The following is a 21,926-nucleotide window of genomic DNA, read 5'->3' on the forward strand; positions in this document are numbered from 1 at the left end:
TTGCCACAGGTAGAAACAACGGGACGGGCTCTCCCGAACAGCCTGGCAGAGCCGGACGGTTTTTTTCCTGCCGGGGAAATAACGTGGCAACGCGCCGGGCTTGGAATTAGGAAAGAAGGAAAAGAGAAAGCTTGCCAGACTCTTGGCTCTGCCTATGCTTTCCAGGATAGTCAGCTCCAATTACTCTTTACGCGAGGTTATATATCGCGCCTGGTGCAGCGCCATGTTCGATTCTTCGTATTCGGTTTAAGTACTTGCAGCGGAGGCTTTTGTGTCCGAGGTTTGCAGTTGTCGTTTTCCAGCGGTCGCGAGCACTGTTTTGCGCGCTTGTTTGGGGCTGCACTTTACCTCGCGTTTTCTGCTTACACACGTGTATTAACCTTGCGCACTCGACGTCCGCCAGCGCAACAAAAGCAACAGCGCCGACAAAAGCTCGAAACATAATGCAGGACGTCGACAACTGCGCCGCGTTTGTGTAGCTTTGGTTTGTTTGTTTTCACCCACTCCCCTCAGTAAAGCCACTTGGCTTCAAGGTACAATCAATAAACAAATAAAGAGCTTTGTCTTCGCTTACACTCATATGTGTAGCTCAGTTTGTGTGTTTTCAGGGAAGTAAATGGCGCAGTAACTTCCTCACATCTCGATGGACACCCGGACCGCGCCGTAAGGGGCGGGATAAAGGAGGAACTAAAGCAAGAAAGGAAGAAAGTGGTGCCTTAGTGGAGGGCTCCGGTATGATTAGGCCACCTGGGGATCTTTAACGTGCGCTGACATCGCACAGCACACGGGCGCCTTAGCGTTTCGCCTCCATAAAAACGGAGTCGCCGCGGTCGGGTTAGAACCCGGGTACGCCGGCTCAGTAGCTGAGTGCTCTAACCACTGAGCCACCGCGGCGGGTCTAGCTCAGTTTCTCGAAACCGCTTTTCGACCCCATTGAGCGCAGCGCGACTCGGTAAAGTCGCAGATGGGCAGGCGAGCTGTGCCGGTAATAACGGCCGCGTACACGGTTCCGGTTTCTTCTTCTTTCTTTTTCTTACACAGCCGCCCATTACCGCCCCGGCAGAGGCGCTCCTCCTCCTCCCCGCTTTTGGGTGCCGAGACAACGGTCGCGCACTGCGTCGCACCTGCTGCTTCGTGTCTTGTACAATCCGCGCCATAGGAATCCTCCCGCGGGGACCTGCGTGTAGCCACGGCTGCAAACAGGGATCCGTCGGTCGTCTGCGTGTAGCCACGGCTGTCTCTCTCAGCCCTTGCTAAGCGGCGGCACGAAAGCAGGGAGACGTGACTTGGGAGTTTTGTGCCGCCGTGCCATTGGCGTAGTGCGCACTGCACCTGCACACGAGAGCTTTGCGGTCGGCACTCCAGGTGCGGCACTGGCGTGCGCACGTGGGTACTGGGCCATCGCGCGGAGGCCGCGTCCGCAGTGTATCGCATTGCGGAGGGAGTCGAACGCGCAGCCAGGTGAAGGGGAGGAGTAGCGTTGTGGGCGACCCAGTAGCGGCCGTCGTCGGTGCGGGCCAGATGTTCGGCGGTGCGGAGGAGGAGGGAGCACCCCCTCCCCTGGTCGGCGGTTCAAGGGCCCGCCGGGAATGCACGGCGACGACCACGGGAGCGGCGGCGGTGGTCGCGGCGGCGCGTAGGCGCGCGCGCTGTGCGGTCGTCCTTCGGGGTCCGGTTCCCGCGGCGGCCGCCAACTGGTTCCCGGTGCACACCGGCAGAAGCGAGGGGGACCGCGACAGTCCGTGGCGCCGCCGCGCCGGGCCGATAGCGCTTCTTCCTTCGGCTGCTGCTGCTGCACTGCGACGACCACTGTGCATAGTGGGCCAGAAGAGGGGCCCATTCCATGCGGCCTTTGACCCCGATTCGGTTCCGGACTGCTGGCCCTGCTGCTGCGCTGAGCCAGACGTCGGGGCTTCCATTTACCGAACGGCACTCCTTCTTGCATGTCGCGGATGGGTCCACCAACCGTAATAATTGTCGCATTAATAAGAGCTAGCGCCGCACTTGACGCACCTCACGAGTGGAATGCATAAGAGATGCCCATTGTTGCTACTCTAGTGTTTGTGCGGTCATTTTTTATGCGTTTCGGGGTTGCTGCTTAGACACAGGTCAGCATTCAGCGAGTCCACTTGGATCGCACAGCTGAATCAGCAGATGACGTCACAAGGTGGCGTGACCTCCCAATTCGTTGGGAGGGTTGGCACCTGCCACCGTGGACAAGTGGTTTTATGGGCTTTAACGTCCCAAAACGACTCAGGCTATGAAGGACGCCGCCGTAGTGGGTGGCTCCGGATAATTTCCACCACCAGGACATCGCACAGTACACGGGCCTCTAGCATTTCGCCTGCATCGAAATGCGACCGGGATCGAACCCGCGTCTTTCGGGTCAGCGCCATAACCACTGAACCACCGCGGCGCAGCGGCTTGTGGGCGGGTGGTGATGCCGTCACAAGGTCGTGGGACCTCTCAGTCCGGTGGGGAGCTTTGCGATGGCGTCACAAACTCGCGTGACCTCTCTCGAGCGATCAGGGAATTTCGTCTCGGGTCATCGGCGGGGTTTTGGTGCGACGACAACTCTAATGCTCACGCATTAAAAGGGAACAGCTGAGAGAGTATAGCGCGCACAGCTGTTCTGTCCTCCTCTCCTTCACAGGCACGTGCAGCGAAACTGGACGCAACAAGTGTTGTCACCTTCTCTCGCAGTGTACCAGGGACGCGGAGCTTCACAGAGCGTCGCCTGCTGTGAAACTCCGAGTCGCCACACCCCTCACTCGGCTGCGCTTCCACCATGCTTGAACTGCGTGCACGCAGCAGTCCATGGCGACGCTCGGGTAGGGAGTGTCTGTATACCCGCCGTGCACCGGTGCGGACCGAGTCCGGGCACTCGTGAAACCAGGTAGCCGTCTGCGCGGCGATGTCTGTCGTAACCACTTTTCCACGCAAGCCGAGGTCTCTGCAGAGAATATATCCCGTGCTTAAGAAGCGAGCAGCGTGACTGGGCGCTTCTTTGCTGGTTCGCTACCAGGCACGTTGCGCTTTGGTGGGCGAGAGATCCGACACGGAAATGGCCCTCCCAGAGTCCAGGAAAGGCGTCGCTATACTACAGACGACCGTCCAGCAGAACCGTTAGCGCCCAACCGGCGCTTGTGCTGCAGGTCGCACAAGGGTACGGCTGCGGCATTCAACCACTGGGTCCAACAATGTGTGTTAACTTTTCAAGCATGGTCTATAATATCGCGATACGTGGGGGCATTCGCACTGCGCCTCCATCAGACACCTGCGGACAGAGTCGAGTCCATGACCTTGTGCATGCTCAGAAGCAGTGTACGCCACAGGCACTCAGCCATGGCGGCTCAGTGGCAGTTTCTTTATTCCTTTTTTTATTCTAAAATGCGTCTTGAAAATGTCTTTCCGTTTATTTTATTCTTGATTGGCTTTAAACATGCCGGTGACTTAATTCCTCTAGCGGGGGGGGGGGGGGGATGGAACAAGCGCCAGAGGCAAGGGGGCGCGTTGCAGCCGACACAGCACCGGCACATCGTGCCTCGGTTTACTGAGCTGGCGCAAAGCAGCCGCAGCGGTGAAGGTTGATGCTGATATCGGTGGCCATTGCTAGCTGTGCTAAAGGGATGAATGCATCAGTCAATCAATGATTCAGCCAGTGATGGAATGCATCAGTGCGTTGTTACCTCGGTTCAGCCGATCATTGAACGGTTTGGGTTCTGCGTATAATTGAATGAATGAGATAATCACTCAATAAACCATGAGTAAGTCTCAGTGGCCGTCTCTTAATTTTTCCTGCTTAGTTGTTTCTCAGTTGTTCGTCTGCTTCACACGCATCACACACCTTGCACAAAGTAGGCGTCTGCACCGTGGATTAGTGCGAGACTAACTACGCGAACAGTATGGGATTAGCTTCAGGAATGTGCCTTTGTGAAGTTTCAGGCTAGGTTAGCTTAGTTGGAGTGCTGTTATGCTGATTTCCATGAGCTGAACAGGAGCACTAATTATGGGCTTCGCTATACGACACTAGCTACCCGCGACGCACGCATCGCGCTCACGCGAGGGTACGAGTGATAATCGGCAACAAGGAAAGTACAAGGCGCAGCGAAGGAAGAGAGAAAGAGATGTTAAGGCCTGCTGTTGGCTCTCGGACGGGCGGTGTACATCGCACGGGCTTGTTTTGCATGTCGTTCGAGCGGTGCCAGTAGTCGTGCGGTGATTAGGGGCGACGCACGGGCTCGTTAAAGAACGATTCACCGCCGCATTCGCGAGCGTACTAAGGCCAAGACAATGCTTTAGATCTGCGGGCGAGCGTGGAGAGGAAAAGGCGAATCGAACGGCGCTCGCTGTGATCGCGCTCTGGACGGGACCTTGATACCGGTTCGATTTATGGCCGCACGCCGTTGCACGCGGGTTGGGGCTTGTCACTTCGTTTCCTCGTGCTGGGAAAACACCGGGAGGAGCCCTCGCCTTATTCCTTGTTGCGCAGTTGCATTTGCTGGAACAAGGCTTCGACGAATTTAGCTTTCTGAGCTCTTCTCAAGGATGTTTGTTTGGGCTGCAGGATCTCCTCCAGGATTGCCGCGCAAAAACGTTTTACTTATTGGGAGAAATGTTGGTTACTATAGTTGCTGAATGCAAAAAAATGTTAACGAGGAGTCATATCTCTTTCAGAAAAATACACGCTTCACATTGACACGGCTTTTCGCTTGTTTCGCGGGTCACGTGCAGTCATGGGAAAAAGTTTTGCGGGATGCGGACGCGCGGTAAAAAAAAAAAAATGTCGCTTCTACGTGGTCAGGCAAACCAGGTGGATGAATAACATAGTTGCGGGTGGAGGGATGCGTTTTCCATCCCCTGGCACGAATCCCTGTTGTAATCGCTGTAGCGAGGCAGCGCAGAATTATTTTTTATGTCGCGAATCCGCACCGCGCAAGCTCAGTTGCATGCAAATGACTGTACATGTTCAATGTTTTGTTTCCTGAGTTTCCCCAAGAAATCATGGCCTGCGTGGAATGGTTTACGCCCGCTTTTTAAAACTGTCAGCTGGAACGAAATCATCATTTACCGGGTAATAATTTACCGGGAGGCCTGCTTTTGTATTTCTGTACAGCAGATAATAATAATAATAATAATAATAATAATAATAATAATAATAATAATAATAATAATAATAATAATAATAATAATAATAATAATAATCTACTGTATTATTATTATTATTATTATTATTATTATTATTATTATTATTATTATTATTATTATTATTATTATTATTATTATTATTATTATTATTATTATCTGCTGTACAGAAATACAAAAGCGGGCCTCCTGAAGCCCCACAATGTCTCTATAGCTGCATACAAATCAAGAAGGAAGCGGCAAATGCCCCTCAAACGAAGCCCTAAGCCAATGGCATCGACCGATTCTCGTCGCGTACTGCTTAATCCCCTTTGATCTGCTAGCGTGACATTGGGGGGCGGAGGGGGCAAATTACAGGGCGCATTAACTCTGCCTTAATCGTATCACCCGCAGCGTCACGTAAATCGGCGACGACAGTGCATGGCTGGAGGGCCTCCTTTGAGGGGCATTTTCCGATTCGTTCTTCAGTTGTATCCGACTGTATAGTTCTCTAGGGAAGGTTATTCTAGCTCTGTTGGATACTGCTATGAAATGTGCAGCTTAAAACTTGCTTGTAGCTTGCCGGCTGCTGCCACAACTACCCCAGAACAGTAAAAGCATGCTTCAGTCGTCGTAACCACGCAAGCCGGATTGTCGCCGTTGTCACTTGCTGGTCGAGAGTCCCGCACTCGGGAGTAAAGCCCGTCACCGGAGGCTGTATCCCAGGAAGGTTAATTTCGTTTTATATGGCCGTGACGTCAATCGTGACGTAGGCAGCAGGAGGCGAGGAAGCAAACTATACCTGTCACAGGCACGGCCGGTCTCGTCGGGGCGCTGCCGCCAGCCGGTCGAGTCGCACGGGCCGTGCTGCTTCAATTCGTCGCGCAAACACTGCGCAGGTGATTTCTCGAGACCGGATGAGAAACGAGAACGAAACGAGACGGTACGAGATAGATATCCAGACCCTCGGGAAGGTGACCGCCCGCGGTCGCACCTTTCACGACACTCGCACAGAAGGTCGTCCCCAGAGATGTTGCCTGTGAGCAGAGTGCGTGTGGTGATAAGCACCATGCTCGGGGACGAGTGACTAGCACGTACCACCCGTGTCACTCGCGCAACACACCATTAGCATTGCACCTTAAACGACGTAACGGCGGGCTCCATGCTGGGCTATCGCTCTACTGGCGGTAGCTAACGACGCCCTGGGCTTCACAGCAGCAGAGAGGGAGAGATGAGATAGAAAGAAAACCGGCTTGATGGTTGTAAATTAAAGTGTTTTCAATCTCGTCCCCGCTTGCATTTGCTGCTTCGCGGGCCGGTGCCTTTGTGCCCCGTCCCTGTCTGGCCCTCGCTGCTGCAATGAAGCGATTAAAGACGTAAAGGCGCGTCGGGCAGTGCGCGAGAAAGCGCAGAAATCGTCGCGCGATGAGAAAAAACAACAACAAAAAGGAACGATAAAGAAAGTGAGGGACAACGTCCGCGAAAAATGCGCCGGCCGCCGCTGGCTTCGCGGCGCGTAGTTATACGATCGCATGGGAACCACATTTACTGCGGAGTATTTTGGCCGTTCAGTGACACCGTCGGCGGCATGCCCGGTGGGCTTCCTGTAGCGTCCAGCGCGCATCGAGAATTCCCGGAGAGAGAGACAAAAAAAAAAAATAGAGGTGCGGCGGCGGCCAAACTGTCTTATCTGAGCCAGGCGGAAGATAAGAACCGGCTCGGCTGTAAATTAAAATATTTTTGCGGCGCCCCTGGTCGTCGTCGTGCATCGGCTCGCTTCGCGGAGCAACTTGGGGGAGAGAACCGCGCGGTTTGCGAAATCAGCACTGCCTCATCCGTTCCGACGCTTGCGCTGGGGTGCCCAAAATGCGCGAAATTGTCGCCACGGCGCGGCGTATGTTATCGCTGCGTTGCCCCAAAACAAGTGAAGACTCGCTTGTTTGCTCGTGGCATCGTTAATTCTGTACTGCTCCCGATCCTGTTTACATCTTAAGCGACGGCTGCACTTTGCGGCTGCATTGACTGTCGAACGAGAGCAGGAAATCACTCCTGGAAATCACAAAGAGAGGGTTACACCTGGGAGAGCATCTAACTGTTCGCACTAGAACCGATACCTGCGCGAGGTGGTGGGCTTCCATAAGTGTGTTCGAACGCGCTTGTCTGGAAACCGTCTCCTCGGGCTCGGTATAGTTTCTGCTGGTTAGTGACATATAGTCATCTCCGTGCCCTTGAAAAAAAAAACAAATAAAAAACCGGTCAGGTTTCGGGGCCTGCGTCCACAACGCAGACCTAACCTCGCATTTCGTACCGCGCGCTGTCACGCGACTTCGTGGCCGCCGTATAGCGGCGTGCCTTTAACGTGTAGCGTTCGTAAACGCCCAGCGCGTGTTGGCGCTATTAGGTGGAGCCTCGCATTCGCCCCAGTCACCCGAGAGCCGTACCACGGCTCGCGCTCGTTAGGGCGGCAAAGGTGAGAGGCGAGGCGACAAGTGCATGCGCAGTTTCCGGCTTCCGGGCGAAGGCATATGGCGACAGTGCTGCGGGTTGTGAGGGGACGAGCCCTGCAAGCGGTCAGGCGGAGGGCGGATGGGTCAGGACTCGGAAAGGGCTGTAGTCGCTTTGATCATTTTGGTGTATCTGCAGCTGTGAATCAGTCCAGCTAAAAAAAAAAAAAACTAAGGATGGCACCTAAAACTGCTTACGGGCTTTGAATGCGAAAACATTGTTTTTATTTTACATCTATTTTTATCTTTAGATTCCTTTCTAATGACACAGCTAGTCATTAGCATACAGTCGTAAGACAACGCATATACTGGATTCGCCATTGTTCGCCAAGAAGCAACGAGATCTTGTCGCCTATGGGTTGCGCACTCGCCTTGCAATCTCAGATCTCGGAGTCCCCGTTTCAACTGCTCGCGCCTTCGGAAGAAATTTTATTTTTTGATACCACAGTGTCATCATCCATGATTTTTGGGACCACTGCTGCTGGTCAGAGTCGACGTCGGGTTTCGCATTGATTGAGAATTGACGAACTCCATGGGGCTCCAGAAATGGCATCTCACAAGGACAATAAATTCATTCGTAAGCGAAATTTGACGCCACATCCACCTGGTTCGCTCTAGCAGCTGCTCCATTTGGCAGCGGAGTGAACCGATCCTCGGACTGCGCACCCGAACAGGTCCTCGGTCTGACCAGCTGCACGTCTTGTCCCCAGTCGGGTGGCCGGCACGGAGGAGCTTGTGAAGTTTAGAAGGGCGGCACACGGAACAGCAGAAAGTCAACGCGACGAGTTGACCTCCGGCCGGATGCATCTTTCTCCGGCGTCGTGGCTGGACCGGTGCTCCGCTCTGTGCTCCGCCGAGGACGCCTCCGTCGCCGCTGCCTGCGTTGCGATGCTCCCACGCGGTCCGCCTCCGCGCTTTGGCGCCTGCGTCGGTGGAATGGACGGTCGTGTGCCACATGCGCTGCTACCAACACCCTCCCGGCGTGCCCTCCTCCTGAACTCTCCCTCCCACTCAGATTAATCGTGTCGGTTGCGAAACTGCGGCTCGTAATCGTGCCATCTCCCGGGGCCACTTTGTCAGAAACCACCAGAGACACCGCCTCGCTGGCGTTGGCTGTCGGTTGCGCCGTAGGACACGCAAGCGGCCCGAGCAGTTCCGCTGGTTGTCGTCACGGGTGGCGCCACAGTCTTGAGAGACCGCTACTCGTGGATGCCTAAAGTCACTGCTTCCACTGTCGCTACGTATAAGGCGTGTAAGCCTCACTTGCTCCATTGAGCGAAAAGCCATCTCCGCCCCCCCCCCCCCTCTCTTTCTGGGCGTGTGGGTGTCATACCTCGGCAAAATGACGGGTGCTCACTCAGGCTTACACCCAACAGTTAGGTCAACCCACGGGCTCATTCAAACTCGCACTCACAGAGGCTCGGGCTCACTCTAACTCGTGAACTCAAACTCATTTAGCATCATAACTCACTTGGGCTCACTCGTTTTGACTCACGACTGATCTGAGCTCACTTGCACTTTTCAACTCATGACTCACCCACGTTCACCTTGACTAGGACGCCTATCAACTCACACATCGGACGGCGGAATCGTTTTTACACCCAACGGCCCAAATTGCGCGCCTAAAATGCCAAGAAAGGTGTTAAAATGCGGCGATGCGACGATCTCGTAACTGCAGCTAGCCTATAGCCAGGCCTGGCTCTGAGGCCTGTAGCTGCCGCTCGCAGGATGTAAAGATCTAAGACCACTGCACGTGTTCCACAACAAATAAAAATAGCAAAGAAGAACTAAAGCAACCGCGATATAGTGAGGCACAGCCAATATCTATACGGGACCAAGCACTGCGACTAAATCATCTTTTCTGGCCTATTGGTATGCTCTAGAGAGCCACAAAAATTACACGCCACGAAACAATGAAATCGCTCTGTGAGTCTACATCATCTCAACCAAAAGGGTATCAGTATGTTACGACCGCATAGGAAGCTCTCCTTTATAAACGTTGCAAACTCGTGCCCGAATGGCGTTATGGATTCACTTGGGATCGTAGGATTTTGTTCAACCTCACATCATGGACTTATTTGATCTGATAGACCCACACTTTACCGGACTGAACAAGATTCGGATTATGATCAGAATGTGATCCCGTACTCATGACTCACCTCATGATCTGAATTTGAGCCCGGACTCACGACTCACATCGTCACCCGAACGTGAGTCCGGACTCGCTCACTACTCAGAACATGATCTGAATGTGAGTCGGAACTCACTCACAACTCAGATCATTATCTTAACATGAGTCCTGGCTCACTCACGATTCATGTCATGAGCCTGAGTGAGCCCTTGTGAGTCGACTCATCAGTGAGTTTGCCAACCTATGGTGTGTGTGTGTGTGGTGACACTGGATGGTGCCCACAAAGGATGGCGTCCATATGCAACCTGGCAGGTGGCGGTTAATGGTTGGTCGCGAGAGGTTGCTCGGGACAACCTGGATCGCACCACCGGTGGCAGCACCTTCTGCCCCAGGGCAGTGGCGCAGCTCTTAACCACTGCGCCAGGAGTGGTATGAGGACTGACAGGGACCTATCAGTGTCAAGGAGAGAATAACGAATTCGGCATATCAATCAATCAATCAATCATTCTTTATTTTTCCCAGAAAGAACTGGAATATGGGCACTAACCGATTAGCCATCGCGTCATACCCGTAAGGCGGGCCGCGGTACGGCGGCGACTGCCTTCTCGAAGTTAGCGCGCAGACCAGAAGGGGTGCGGCGGCTACGTGGCATCTGGTCACATCACGCGGCGACTGCGTTCACGAAGTGAGCAGGCTGGCTTACCCTTTCTCACATGTAGTACGCAGTCTTAGGCCACATTTTTTTAATGCGATAACATTAGGAGGACCATGAAGGCGAAAAGTGACCTTCGTCGACACCCCTCCACTTGTTTGTATGCGGGAAAGGAGGAAGAGGCTGGACTAAAGATGATAGCACAAACAGTTAATGGAAGTGATTGCGAATAGAAATGGAGTAAGAATAGAATCATAATTGCAATGCAATGGGAGATAATTGGAATGTGACATAATTTGAATAGATTCAGAATTTGAATAGGGTCATAATAGACATACATAGATTGGTGAGCGAACGACAATGGAATCGGGATTGTAATGGAATCAGAACTGGAATAGATTGGTGAGTGATAATCAGAATCGGGATAAAGATTGGCGAGCGAAAGAAAAATGCTACCTCATTTCCGCCGCATCAATCCATTTGACCGCTCCTACTTTTTCCCTGCACGTTTCTCATAAAGAAGGACATACATAATATGTTGAGGGAACAAAATGAAGAAGAATAATGGCCTCTAAAAAAAAAAAAGTAGTGACCAGAAATTCCCGTACTAACCGGGCTGCTCCGCGGCAAGCAATTGACAAAGATATCTGGACCCTTCATGCCGCCACGGGAGAGGAACCGCTTTCGGGCGCACCTGACAGTTCCGGGATCACGCGCTCATGAGCCGGCAGCTGAACACGGCACTGCACCACTCACGTAGGTCGGAATGGATTCGCGTGATCCCTCATTAGACGCAATTTTGGACGGCTTTGCTTCAGTTTATTACATTCAGGGCACTTTTTGGGGTGTTTGATGCATATTCGCGGTTAAAGAATGTCTCTTAACAGGTCATTAATTTGGCGCCAGATGAGAAATCAGGGCTGACGACAAAGGAACAGCAGCGACAGAACAAGGTCACTTGCAAACACCCCACGGCGACGTTTGGCAACTGCAGGCTAAGCGCTGGAGTTGCTGCTTCAATAGCGGATACTCGTCACTCTGCTCAGCTCTGCAGGGTAGGTAGGTAAACTCTTTTATTGCGCCCAAAAACAGGGGACCAGTCAAAGGACCGGTTGCGCTGACTTAGAGGAGGTCGGCGGGGATCCTTTGGGATGCCGCGGCCTCCACCGCGCGCTGGATAAGCCAGCGTTGGTCTGCTGGCTTGGAAGTACACAGGAGAGACTCCCACGTCTCTGGGGTGTTTGCGTTGTCTGTGTTGTAATGTGTACAAGTCCACACCATGTGTATGAGTGTGGCCGGAGTTGAGCAGTGTTTACACATGGGGGCTATCTGTTCCGGAAAGATCCTGCTGTATAAGAGGGGGTGTGGGAAGCTGCCAGTTTGTAGTTTGCGCCATTGGACGGCCTCGCGTCTTGTTAGATCGCGGTGTGCGGGAGGATATGTGCACCTTTGGAGTCGGTAGTGCTGGAGTATGTCCGTGTAAGTGGTGAGTAGAGAAGCGCGTGGGATATTAGTGTCAGCGGAAGCAGGGTGGCTGATCATACTCTCGGCTCGGCAGCTGAGATCTCGAGCGAGAGTGTGTGCCTGGGCGTTTCCGCTGAGCGACTCGTGGGCTGGAGCCCAAAGAAGTAAGCGAGATGTGGAAGAGGGTGCTGTAGAACGTAGAATGTGTAACGCCTGGCAAGAGATACGGCCAGCATCGTAATTGCGAATAGCCTGTTGAGAGTCACTGATGACGACTTTGGTATTAGGGTCGGCTAGCGCGAGCCTGCAGCATTCGCAATGCAGAAACAGTCACCGCAGCTGAGGAGGTTGATCTGCAGGGACCACGCGCTAACAACGCGTCGGCCGCCTGCCGTACCCGGATTGGTTGGATGCGCATGCGCAGAGATGGGTCCTTGGGAGCCTTTGACGTGAGGCAATGGCTCGGCAACGGCGGGCGTGGACGCTGCGCCCGCAAAAACAGCTTTCCCAGTGAATATCTGATGAGCTGTGCCGTCGGCAGTACCGCATCATCCGCCACTGCTCCCGGGAGCTGGATGAACGTTCGGAGGACGACCGGCAGCCAGAGAGCGTGAAACGGCAAGTCGCAGCGACTCGTGGAGGGTTGGTGGTAAACTCAGGTGGCCTTGGCCGTGCCCTGGCGCGGTGACGGAATGCTGCTGTCGGCGCTCTCTCAAAGAAAATATACATAGTTGCGGGGTTATATAGTTGCGAAATCCTGTTGGAAGGAAGCTCGGTGCACATTCCTTTCAATCTCTCTCTCTCTCTCTCTGCTTAGCACACGGGAAAGGACACAAGCGTCCTTGCTCAAGTATGAAATATATTTGAGCGTTCAAAAACAGTTCGCTCTGTGGTTCACAGCCAGCTTGTGTTACAGAAGAGCACTTTGGCGGCGTGCCATGCCTCCGGCGCATCCGTCGAAGAAGTGCGTCGTTGAGAAAACAATATCTGTTGCCCCGGTGCCACTACCTGACCATTCGTTGTTGTCTGGAAAGAGAAACTCGAGATGTCCGGGCCTTGTCGGCCGCATGGTATAGTGGGCGGCATATTTGCATGCGCGCGCCAAAATATTCCGGCGCCCCGCAAGAGAGATGCCCATAGAGACTCATTAGATTGCCGCGGGCGAGCGCGACACTTTCGCACGCCGTAAGTATTTTGGCTCGGCGTTGCGGGTTTCGAAACGCAGGCGCTAAAGTATGGGGGCAGTTTCGCAACAGGCATTGGACGGGAGGACGCGCCGCGGCGCCATCTGTAGGCGGCGCTTTCGTGAGGCATCGCTCCAGCTGTGGTGTGGTGCCTGATGATTCGTTTTCTCTCTCATTGCCGAACAGTTTGCGTCGTTTGTGGTGGTCAGAATAACCGTGAACTCTTTCCGGCAGGTGCCCGAGTAGACCTTCTTTCTCTTGGAGCTGACCGTACCACACTGGACTACGGCCCCTGGTGGAAACCGTAACTGGTCAAACTGGTTTAAGGAAAAAATTTCACTTGATTCCAACTGAAAACAAATTGGAACCTAGTTGAAATCAACTAGGAATTTTTTCCTTAAACCACTTTGGCCGGTTAAGGCGTTTGCCTGAGGCTGCCGACGGCTTAATCTGTAGTGCTTCCTTCGAAAACTGGTCTGACAGTTTGTAATTAATTTCTGAGCGTTAAGTTCAAAAATTGCCAGCGTCATGAGCTTTTACTCTGTCTGATTTTTTTTTAACCCCCCTTTTAGGTCGACTCCTAAAAAACTTCTGAGAGCGCACTGCTCGAGAGTACAGGCTGCAGTTGGCAGTACGCTGCTCAAAAAGGGGCTGGCGGAAGCTGCTTGCATTCCTCTAATTCCACACTTAACACACGCGCTACCGGTGGCAGTACGAATGGGGTTCTGTGTTTAATGTATACTTCATTCGCTGCGCCACTGAAATCTTCGGAAAAGGTGTTCTGGAACGAAAGACGAGTAAATGCTGTCACCCCCTATTGTACATTGAGCGTCTGGCAGGATTATAAGTGCGCACAATAACACGCGTAGTAAAAGCAGTTTAGGGAAACTAATGCCGAGTTAGTGCAGTCCTTTTAGTTTGTGGTGATCATTGCCTGAAGGCACAGAAGTGGTGAATTGTATGAATGGGAAAATGTTCAAGCCGGACAGTTCACCACGCTTTCTGACCGAGATGCCTGTAGGTGCCAGCTGCCGATTATGGTTGAGTAGAATTAGGTAAGGCTAGCGAAACTCGGTGAAAATAGATAAACCTAGCGGGTCCCTCCTTGCATTGAGCTAGCGACACTCGTTACCTAACTGAATAAGCACAACACCAGGCATGCGCTTCAACGAGAACGCAGTGGCTCCGATCGTAAAAGAGACGCCGTCTCTTCTCGTCGCTGTAACCATAGGTGAGCGAGGAGCGCGTTGCCGAAGCCAAGTTTCCACCCTTATCTGTATGTAAGCAGTCGCGTGCGGCGCCGTTGTCTCCGCAACAAAAATAAATAAAAGAGAGAATAGGCGCGGCGGGACGTGAAGAACGAGCCAGTCCGGGCCATTGTGAATCTGGCGTTCGCAGGCGGTGCGCGGGCGGCCCACTAATTGGCGTGTCACTGTCAACTGAACGTGGCAAGGGCGCAGCTGTTCACGGATGCGCAGCAGGATCTCCTCCTCACTGGCATCAGCGCCACCTGTTTCTGAATCCTTGTACGACACGTTGCATGCGCGCCGGCCTAGACGTGTAACATGCATACCCTTACAAGCTAGGAATGAATCGCGAACAATGTGGGTTGGCCTGAACAAGAGCTCTGTTCGCGTTTTTACGTTGGCTCGTAGGGGACGTCACAGGGTGGACTAGAGTAACTGCTGACGCTTGCGTGGAGATAGTTTCAATTTGATTTCATCGACTTACGTTGATTCGGGGTTGACATTTCGCGCCTTGGTGGCGTTTCGTGGATGGAACTGCAGGTAGCTATTATACGTCTGCGTGAATATGGGACAACTTTACGTTTGTCTGGCATCGCCGATCCCGCCCTGTGGAAAGAGGCTTAGAAGGAAGACGGGTGTAGCGGAAACAAAGCTCGAAATAGGCGCCTTTTCTTTGCGGTTCATTGCTTCCTGAAAGCTCATCCGCTTTGCCACGACAACTGCCCGGAGAGAAAGCATCCTGCTTACTGGAGGACAGGCTCAGTCGGTTTATTTCAGCCTCCCGACTGTTTATGAAATAAAACAGAGTGTAGGAGACGCTCCGGCATCTAGGATTCAATAGCGCCGACCAGTGCACCACAGACTGCGGAGGACGGGGAGGTGACAAGGTCTCTGCCTTAAAGGAGGAGCTTACACTAGACGATTCCAGACGAGGTCCCAGACGTGTTTACTCCGTGACATCTCTTTCTCTGTGCCCCCTGCGCCGACAAGCGACCTGCCGCTGTTTTGCGGAGGCGTGTCGAGCTGTTTGTTTCCCGTTTCTGAGCAAAAAAGAAAAGGCCGCGAGTCTCGGCGCAGCCCCGCTCTCTCTGCCCCCTGATCGGCATTCCGCAGATTGGATGATTCCAGCAACTTAATCCGGACTCGTCCTCGTGAGAGAAACCTGATCAACACGATAGCGGCGGACACGCCGTCGCCAGCCACCGAAGGGGGGAGACGCGTTTTCCAGAGCGCACCGGGAATGGCAATGAGCCCCGGTGGGTTGGTCGCCGGGAGGCTGGCAGAGATGTAGCAGCAGCAGCCAAGGCGCGGACGCCAGCGGGGGATGCGTGCTTCGCCGCGTGGCGCATCTCGGGCAGTGGCGGCGGACGACACAGCAGCCGACGAAGAGAGAAGAAGGGGGGTTAGCAGCAGCAGCAGCGCGAGACGCGAGGTGCGGCGGGGAATGCGTGGCACGCCGCCGTCGACTCGTTTTCTTTCGCGGCCCGAGCCGGATTAGACGCCGCGCCCCCCTCTCTCTTTCGCCCCCTCTCACACCCCCGTGTGCCTACCTAGTTTAGTATTGTTCTAACCTGGCCCGGACTTTGCCACCACCAGAGGGCGAGCGGGGTAATGAGAAGACAAGCAGCGCCTCGTCATCGGGCCGCAATGTGTGCGGAGAGGCTGGTTATGCAGCGCCGCCAGCCGGCCGGCCAGACGGCGGGAAGTTCCGGCGGCGATATGGGCATCGAACTCCCGAACAGTGTGAACGGACTGCGGTGGAATGCGCGGCCTTCTTTCCCTCTCCCGGCCACTCTGCCTTTTGGTGGGCGCCGGAAAGCGGTCACCTGTGGGAACTGCCATGGGCAAGCTCGTGTCACCGACTCGCTCTCCGGCGGTCGCTATTCTTGTTTGTTCCTGATTAATTGCGTTGATCCGCCGAGCCGTGACGTAACCGCCTTCCGTTCTGTTCAAGTTGGTCAGCTGCGAGTGACACGCAGAGACCTACAGGCTCACGTACTGGATTGAAGACGTTGCAGGAGTGTCCACAGAGCATTCACCCCATCCTCGCATTAAATGGCATTTCTCCGCGAAATATATGCTGCGTATACCGCACGTTTACGTCGGTGGCGCTCGAGTTTTTACCACACTGGTATCGCACCCCTCTCAAGGCCGAGGATACCCAGCTGTCTTGTCTGCGTGGCAGCCACCACGTGAACGAGGGGAACACACTGGTGCCGAAATTCACTCCAACTGAGTGTTCTTTTCTTTTTGTCTTCTGGAAGCGCTCTTTGGGTTTGCAACGCTAACACAGTACACTGAAGGCGTCTACTGAGGTAGCCTACCGTAGTCGCCCGGTGCTCCTGAAGAAGCCCATACATCGCTCTTGGAGCCATGGCAAGGCTCAGTGCAAACGTCTTTGTTTTCCCCTGCCTCTTCCTGTAGTGCGCACTATTTTACACTACCAACGTACATTGTCACGTCGCTAGTGATGGATGCCGAAAGTCGGATGAAAAGCGCAGTGTCACTGCTGCTAATTGAGGCTTTCCCTCTGGTGTCTTCCCGCGCGAATTTCAACGGTATGAGCCAGGTGTCGCGTGCAGTCTTTCAAGTATTTTTTTTCTTATTTTATTCAAGCCATCAACAGTCTCGTTTCGAGGGCGACATTTTTCCGCGTTGAGCTGGTGCGCGCCATGTTTCTTTCTGCGCACTCTCCTCTTTATGCATCTTCTCATCGTTATTCCTCCTCTCATGCGTACAGGGCGACAAACCGAACACTTCTTTTTCTCCCTAACCCGACAGCTTGTTTTATTCAGACCGAACTGTCGTCTGGGGTCCTGTTTCGGTTTGCTTCCTGCAATGGAAAGGAACCGAGCGCGGTCGAGTCGCTGCCCTCTGACGCGATATCAGAGTCGTGATGAACTTTATACATACTAGCCGTCTGGTCACGCGCTTCTGTAGGTGTCGAAGTTTTTGCACTTGTGTATATCGCCTGCAACATCTTCGCATAAGGTGTCATCTTGATAATCGCACCAACCCTTTGTTTCGAGTTATTCCACAAAAGTCTACGTAGACGCATTCTATTCACAGAGTGAACTCTCCTCTTTCGTTCTATTTTTGTCCGTTCCCCACCTGTAGGGTAGCCAATCAGCGGGTGTTGCTCTCTCGTGACGAGATCTTATTAACGCGATAGGACTATAGTCGGACACAACTTAAGAACCCAGCGCTATTTCGCCGTCAAAGGACCCCCTTCCAGCCAATGGTGTCGGCCAGTTCTCATGGCCCTGCTATGGTGACAAGCAGGGAGTGCTGGATGAAAGGACATGACCCCTTGCCTCTGTGGTTGGGGATATACCCCTCTCTCCATTGTGGCGCCGCTCCCTGCATTGTCACGCTGGCCGGGTCATGAGAATCGGCCGACGCCATGGGCTGGAGGGGGGGGGGTCCTTTGACGAGGAAAAGCCGCTGGGTTCTTGAGTTGTATCTTACTATTGAAGCCTCATCGGGGGAAAAAAAGGCGTCATCGGCCGCTTAAGTCCCAGGACCGGAAGTGATAACTACACGTTTCGATGCATCTTCATTGCGTCCGTGTCGCCACCTTTGGGGAAACTTCTCACCGCTAGCGAGAGGACCCGAAGAGATGTCTGGTTGTGTACAGACAGATGAGTACGGGTCCACTAACACAGCCACGAAAGAACTCTATTTAAAAGCATCAACAGCTTCTAATGATATCGCATTGCCAGCATACAACACGGTGTCCCTGTCAACTGAATGGTCCCCCCCTCCCGTGCAGAGCGGCTGTCGAGCCTGGTGTCCGAGGCGGAGCGCAGCACGGAGCTGCTCTTCTCGGACGTGTACGCGGAGCGCGTGGCCAACGAGGCCCGGGCGCCCGTGCGCCGGCTCTTCCGGGCGCTGCGCGCGCGGCTGGGCCTGCAGGAGTTCTCCGAGCCGCAGGAAGCCGCCGGCGAGGAGGGGGACCCCGTGGACGCCTTCTTCGGGGAGCTCTTCCCCCTCGTCTACTTCCACACGGTGAACCCGCGGCTGGCCGACTTCAGCGACGACTACAAGGCCTGCCTGCGCGGGGCCCAGGGACGCCTCCGGCCCTTCGGCGACGCCCCGCTCAGGCTTAAGGTGGGACGTGTACCTTCTTGCTGGCCCTTTCCTCAGTATACCGGAGTTAAACCGACCTTAAGCGGCTTCGCTTCTGCGCGACGGTCGCACTGAGGGCTTTGTTCGTAGACAAGCATAGTGTGTTGTCCGGAAATTCCCTTGTGCCTCATGGGAATGCTATCCACGTGGGCCGGAAAATGGGCACTCTCGGGAAGAAGCAGAAGGACAAACTGTTTTATAAGAACTGGAAATGTTAGCCAGATAACAGTGTACCTGCAGAATTACTCTATATTCCATCTGAGTAGTTCCGCCGCCGCGGTGGCTCAGTGTAACGTTATGGTGCTCGGCTGCTGACTAAAAAGACACCGGTTGTATTCAAGGCCGCGGAGGTCGAATGGAGGCGAAATTGTAGAGGCCCGTGCATTGTGCGATGTTAGCGCACGTTAAAGAATCCCAGGTAATCGAAATTACCCGGAGCCCCCCCACTACGGCGTCCATCATAGCCTCGGTCGCTTTGGGACTTTATGTGAACACAAGCGCTGGCAGACGACAGACGAAAGGAGGACGAGAGACACAGTGCGCTGATGGACTTTAAACCTCATAAATGAAACCATAAATGATGGACAGCCGGCTTTCGTTTCGTCTCATCTCGCCTACGAAAAAAAATAAATAAAACGTATCAGCAATAAGTTTCCTAGATTTTTTATTTAGAGTGCCGATTCGAGCGTCGGTTTCTTACAAACATGGTTCCTGTTCTAACAACCAGGCGTCGTCGATTAATACTCCCTTCTAATCATACCTGTGTACTGCGCGCAGGCGGCGCGCAGACGACGAGACAGGAAGGAAAACGTTTAGCGCGCCCTCCCGATTGGCTGAGCGCGGTCTCTACCTTCCATGGTGCTGCAATGAACTTATTAAATGAGAATGCCTTGCGTCCCAGTGCGAGGCCTGGAGCCACGCATTGGGAGCCATAACTGTTAAGGATTTCCTCCTTCTCTGTATGGCTCCGGCTAGGACGAGACGGTCGGTATAAGCAACGTGGTCTAATGACCTTGAGATCCAAGCCCATGCCGACAGCTGCGTGCGCCCGTCCGGGGCGAAGATAGCGCTTGAACCGAACAACCGGCTATCCTTGGCAGGCCGTCCCTCCCAGTAACCATCTTTTGGATGTGAGTGCCACCTGTGCGGTTTTAACCAAGACGCCACCTTTACCGCGGCCTTAATTAGTGTTGTGGCGGAGAGCACTACACGCCTTCAGACGGGAGAATTGCAGACTGGTCGCCCGACTGTCGTCGCATATATGCCTCTTCATAGTAAAGGCGTGTTCACAGTGGCAAATCGCGGAGGTCACGCGACAGGTTTAATTCGATCTGTTGCGCTCCCTCCACGCGTTCCTAGTGTTTCGGAAACCGTAACTAATTGGCCGAAATTGGTCGCGCCACCTCCATGGCTCGCAAGTGTGAACCCACCTTTAGAGCTAGCCTCGCAGACTTTACTTCACCGCCCAGACTCCCGCGTAGGCGTCCTATTACTTAGAGATAGGGAAGGGCCATTACTGCGCGATACCCAGAGGGCTCGGTGCATGCGCCTTTCATCGGCGCAGTCCGCGCCGCATATCAATGACTGCTGTGGCCGGTGCGCAGTCCGGCCATCGTGCTCGGTGCCGATACTGGCGAGTCGTGCTCCCACGGGGATCATTGGGCGAGAGCGTTTCCTCGCCGCCGACTGACGGCTCCCCGCGAGTGATCACCGGTGCTGTGCGAGACAATGGCAGCGCAGGCACCGGCAAGGATATCGAGTCCCCGCCGTCGACGCCCGGTGACGGATCTGCGGCCCGCAAGGGCGCAGAGTCGCGGCAGACTGCCAGAGCCATTACGCGGGATTTTCCTTCCGCCGCCGCCATGCATCCTCGAGGCGGCCTCTTTCCGCTGCTGTTGTTGTTTTGCCGTCGCGGAAGGAAACGGCGCCCTGGCCATCACTCATCGTTCTCGGCGAAACGCGTCACCACGCGGAGCCCGCGGTGCGTGCGTCACCGCGTGATGGACGCGCGCGCCGTCGTCGCTCGTGTGCGTGCAGTGGCAACGAGCTGGCCTGCTTCCCCGCTAGTCTAGTGGAGGTCGAAGGATACGCGCCGCTTCATCAAAGCAGCTGTTGTCTCTGCTTTGACCGCGTCGCAAGCCGGTCTGCTGCGGTGACACAGCGGCCGGCATACTTTCGTGAAGAGGGTACCGCGCGCGGACTTCTTTCGCAGTCAGTGTACGCTATGCACGCGCTTCGTTCTCTTCGTCGTATTCAAGCGCTCATGATTTGCATATCGTGCCTTGTTCTCGCTAGAAACAGTTCCCTCAGCTATTCGTCGCAGGCAATGATGAAGAAACGCGACACAGCACGTGGGCTGGAAGTTCAGCGCGACCAGACGCTCTCCCGCATGGTTTTTCACTCGCCTGCCTACCAACTTGCTCACTCGGCTGCCCACTCGCTTGTCTCGCATCACATCGTCTATCCTCCCGTTCAATCGGTCGCCTACCCACCAGCTCACTCAGGAGGCTAATTCCCTGAGTTGCCTGCCCACCTGTTCATACGCTCGCGTACTCATTCGTTCATTAACCTGCCTATACCCGCTCTTTCGCTCACTCGCCAATAAACTCGGTGGACCACTCACCAACCGATTCGTTTGCTCGATCGGTAACGCACATGCCTACCCGCTCTTTCGCTCAGTCGCCTACCCGCTCACTCGCCAATCAACTCGTTGGACCACTCACCAACCCATTCGTTACCTCGATCGGTAATGCACGCGCTCATCGCCTACCCACTCTTTCGCTCACTCGCCTACCCACACTTTCCCTGAGTCGCCTAGCCACTCTTTCGCTCAGTGGCCTAGCCACTCTTTCGCTCAGTCGCCTACCCGCTCTTTGGCTCAGTCGCCTACCCGCTCTTTGGCTCACTCGCCTACCCGCTCTTTGGCTCACTCGCCTACCCGCTCTTTGGTTCACTCGCCTACCCGCTCTTTGGTTCACTCGCCTACCCGCTCTTTGGCTCACTCGCCTACCCGCTCTTTGTCTCACTCGCCTACCCGCTCTTTGGCTCACTCACCTACCCGCGCATTGGCTCACTCGCCTACCCGCTCATTGGCTCACTCGCCTACCCGCTCTTTGGCTCACTCGCCTACCCGCTCTTTGTCTCACTCGCCTACCCGCTCTTTGTCTCACTCGCCTACCCGCTCTTTGTCTCACTCGCCTACCCGCTCTTTGTCTCACTCGCCTACCCGCTCTTTGTCTCACTCGCCTACCCGCTCATTGGCTCAGTCGCCTACCCGCTCATTGGCTCAGTCGCCTACCCGCTCTTTGTCTCACTCGCCTACCAGCTCATTGGCTCACTCGCCTACCCGCTCATTGGCTCACTCGCCTACCCGCTCATTGGCTCACTCGCCTACCCGCTCTTTGTCTCACTCGCCTACCCGCTCTTTGTCTCACTCGCCTACCCGCTCTCTCGCCTACTCGCCCACCCGCTCTTTGGCTCAGTCGCCTACCC

General features: G+C 54.4%; 1 protein-coding gene across 1 annotated transcript in view; it reads left to right on the forward strand.

Annotated features, from left to right (window-relative positions):
• Positions 1-21,926, forward strand: part of dally (division abnormally delayed protein) — a 116,012-nt gene that overhangs the window by 66,293 nt on the left and 27,793 nt on the right. The window contains exon 3 of the mRNA XM_077657483.1: positions 18,079-18,416. Coding sequence (XP_077513609.1) covers positions 18,079-18,416 — 338 coding nt within the window. The remainder of the gene's footprint in view (positions 1-18,078; positions 18,417-21,926) is intronic.

The sequence above is a fragment of the Amblyomma americanum genome, chromosome 3 (assembly GCF_052857255.1).
Source record: "Amblyomma americanum isolate KBUSLIRL-KWMA chromosome 3, ASM5285725v1, whole genome shotgun sequence".
NCBI lineage: Eukaryota > Metazoa > Arthropoda > Arachnida > Ixodida > Ixodidae > Amblyomma > Amblyomma americanum.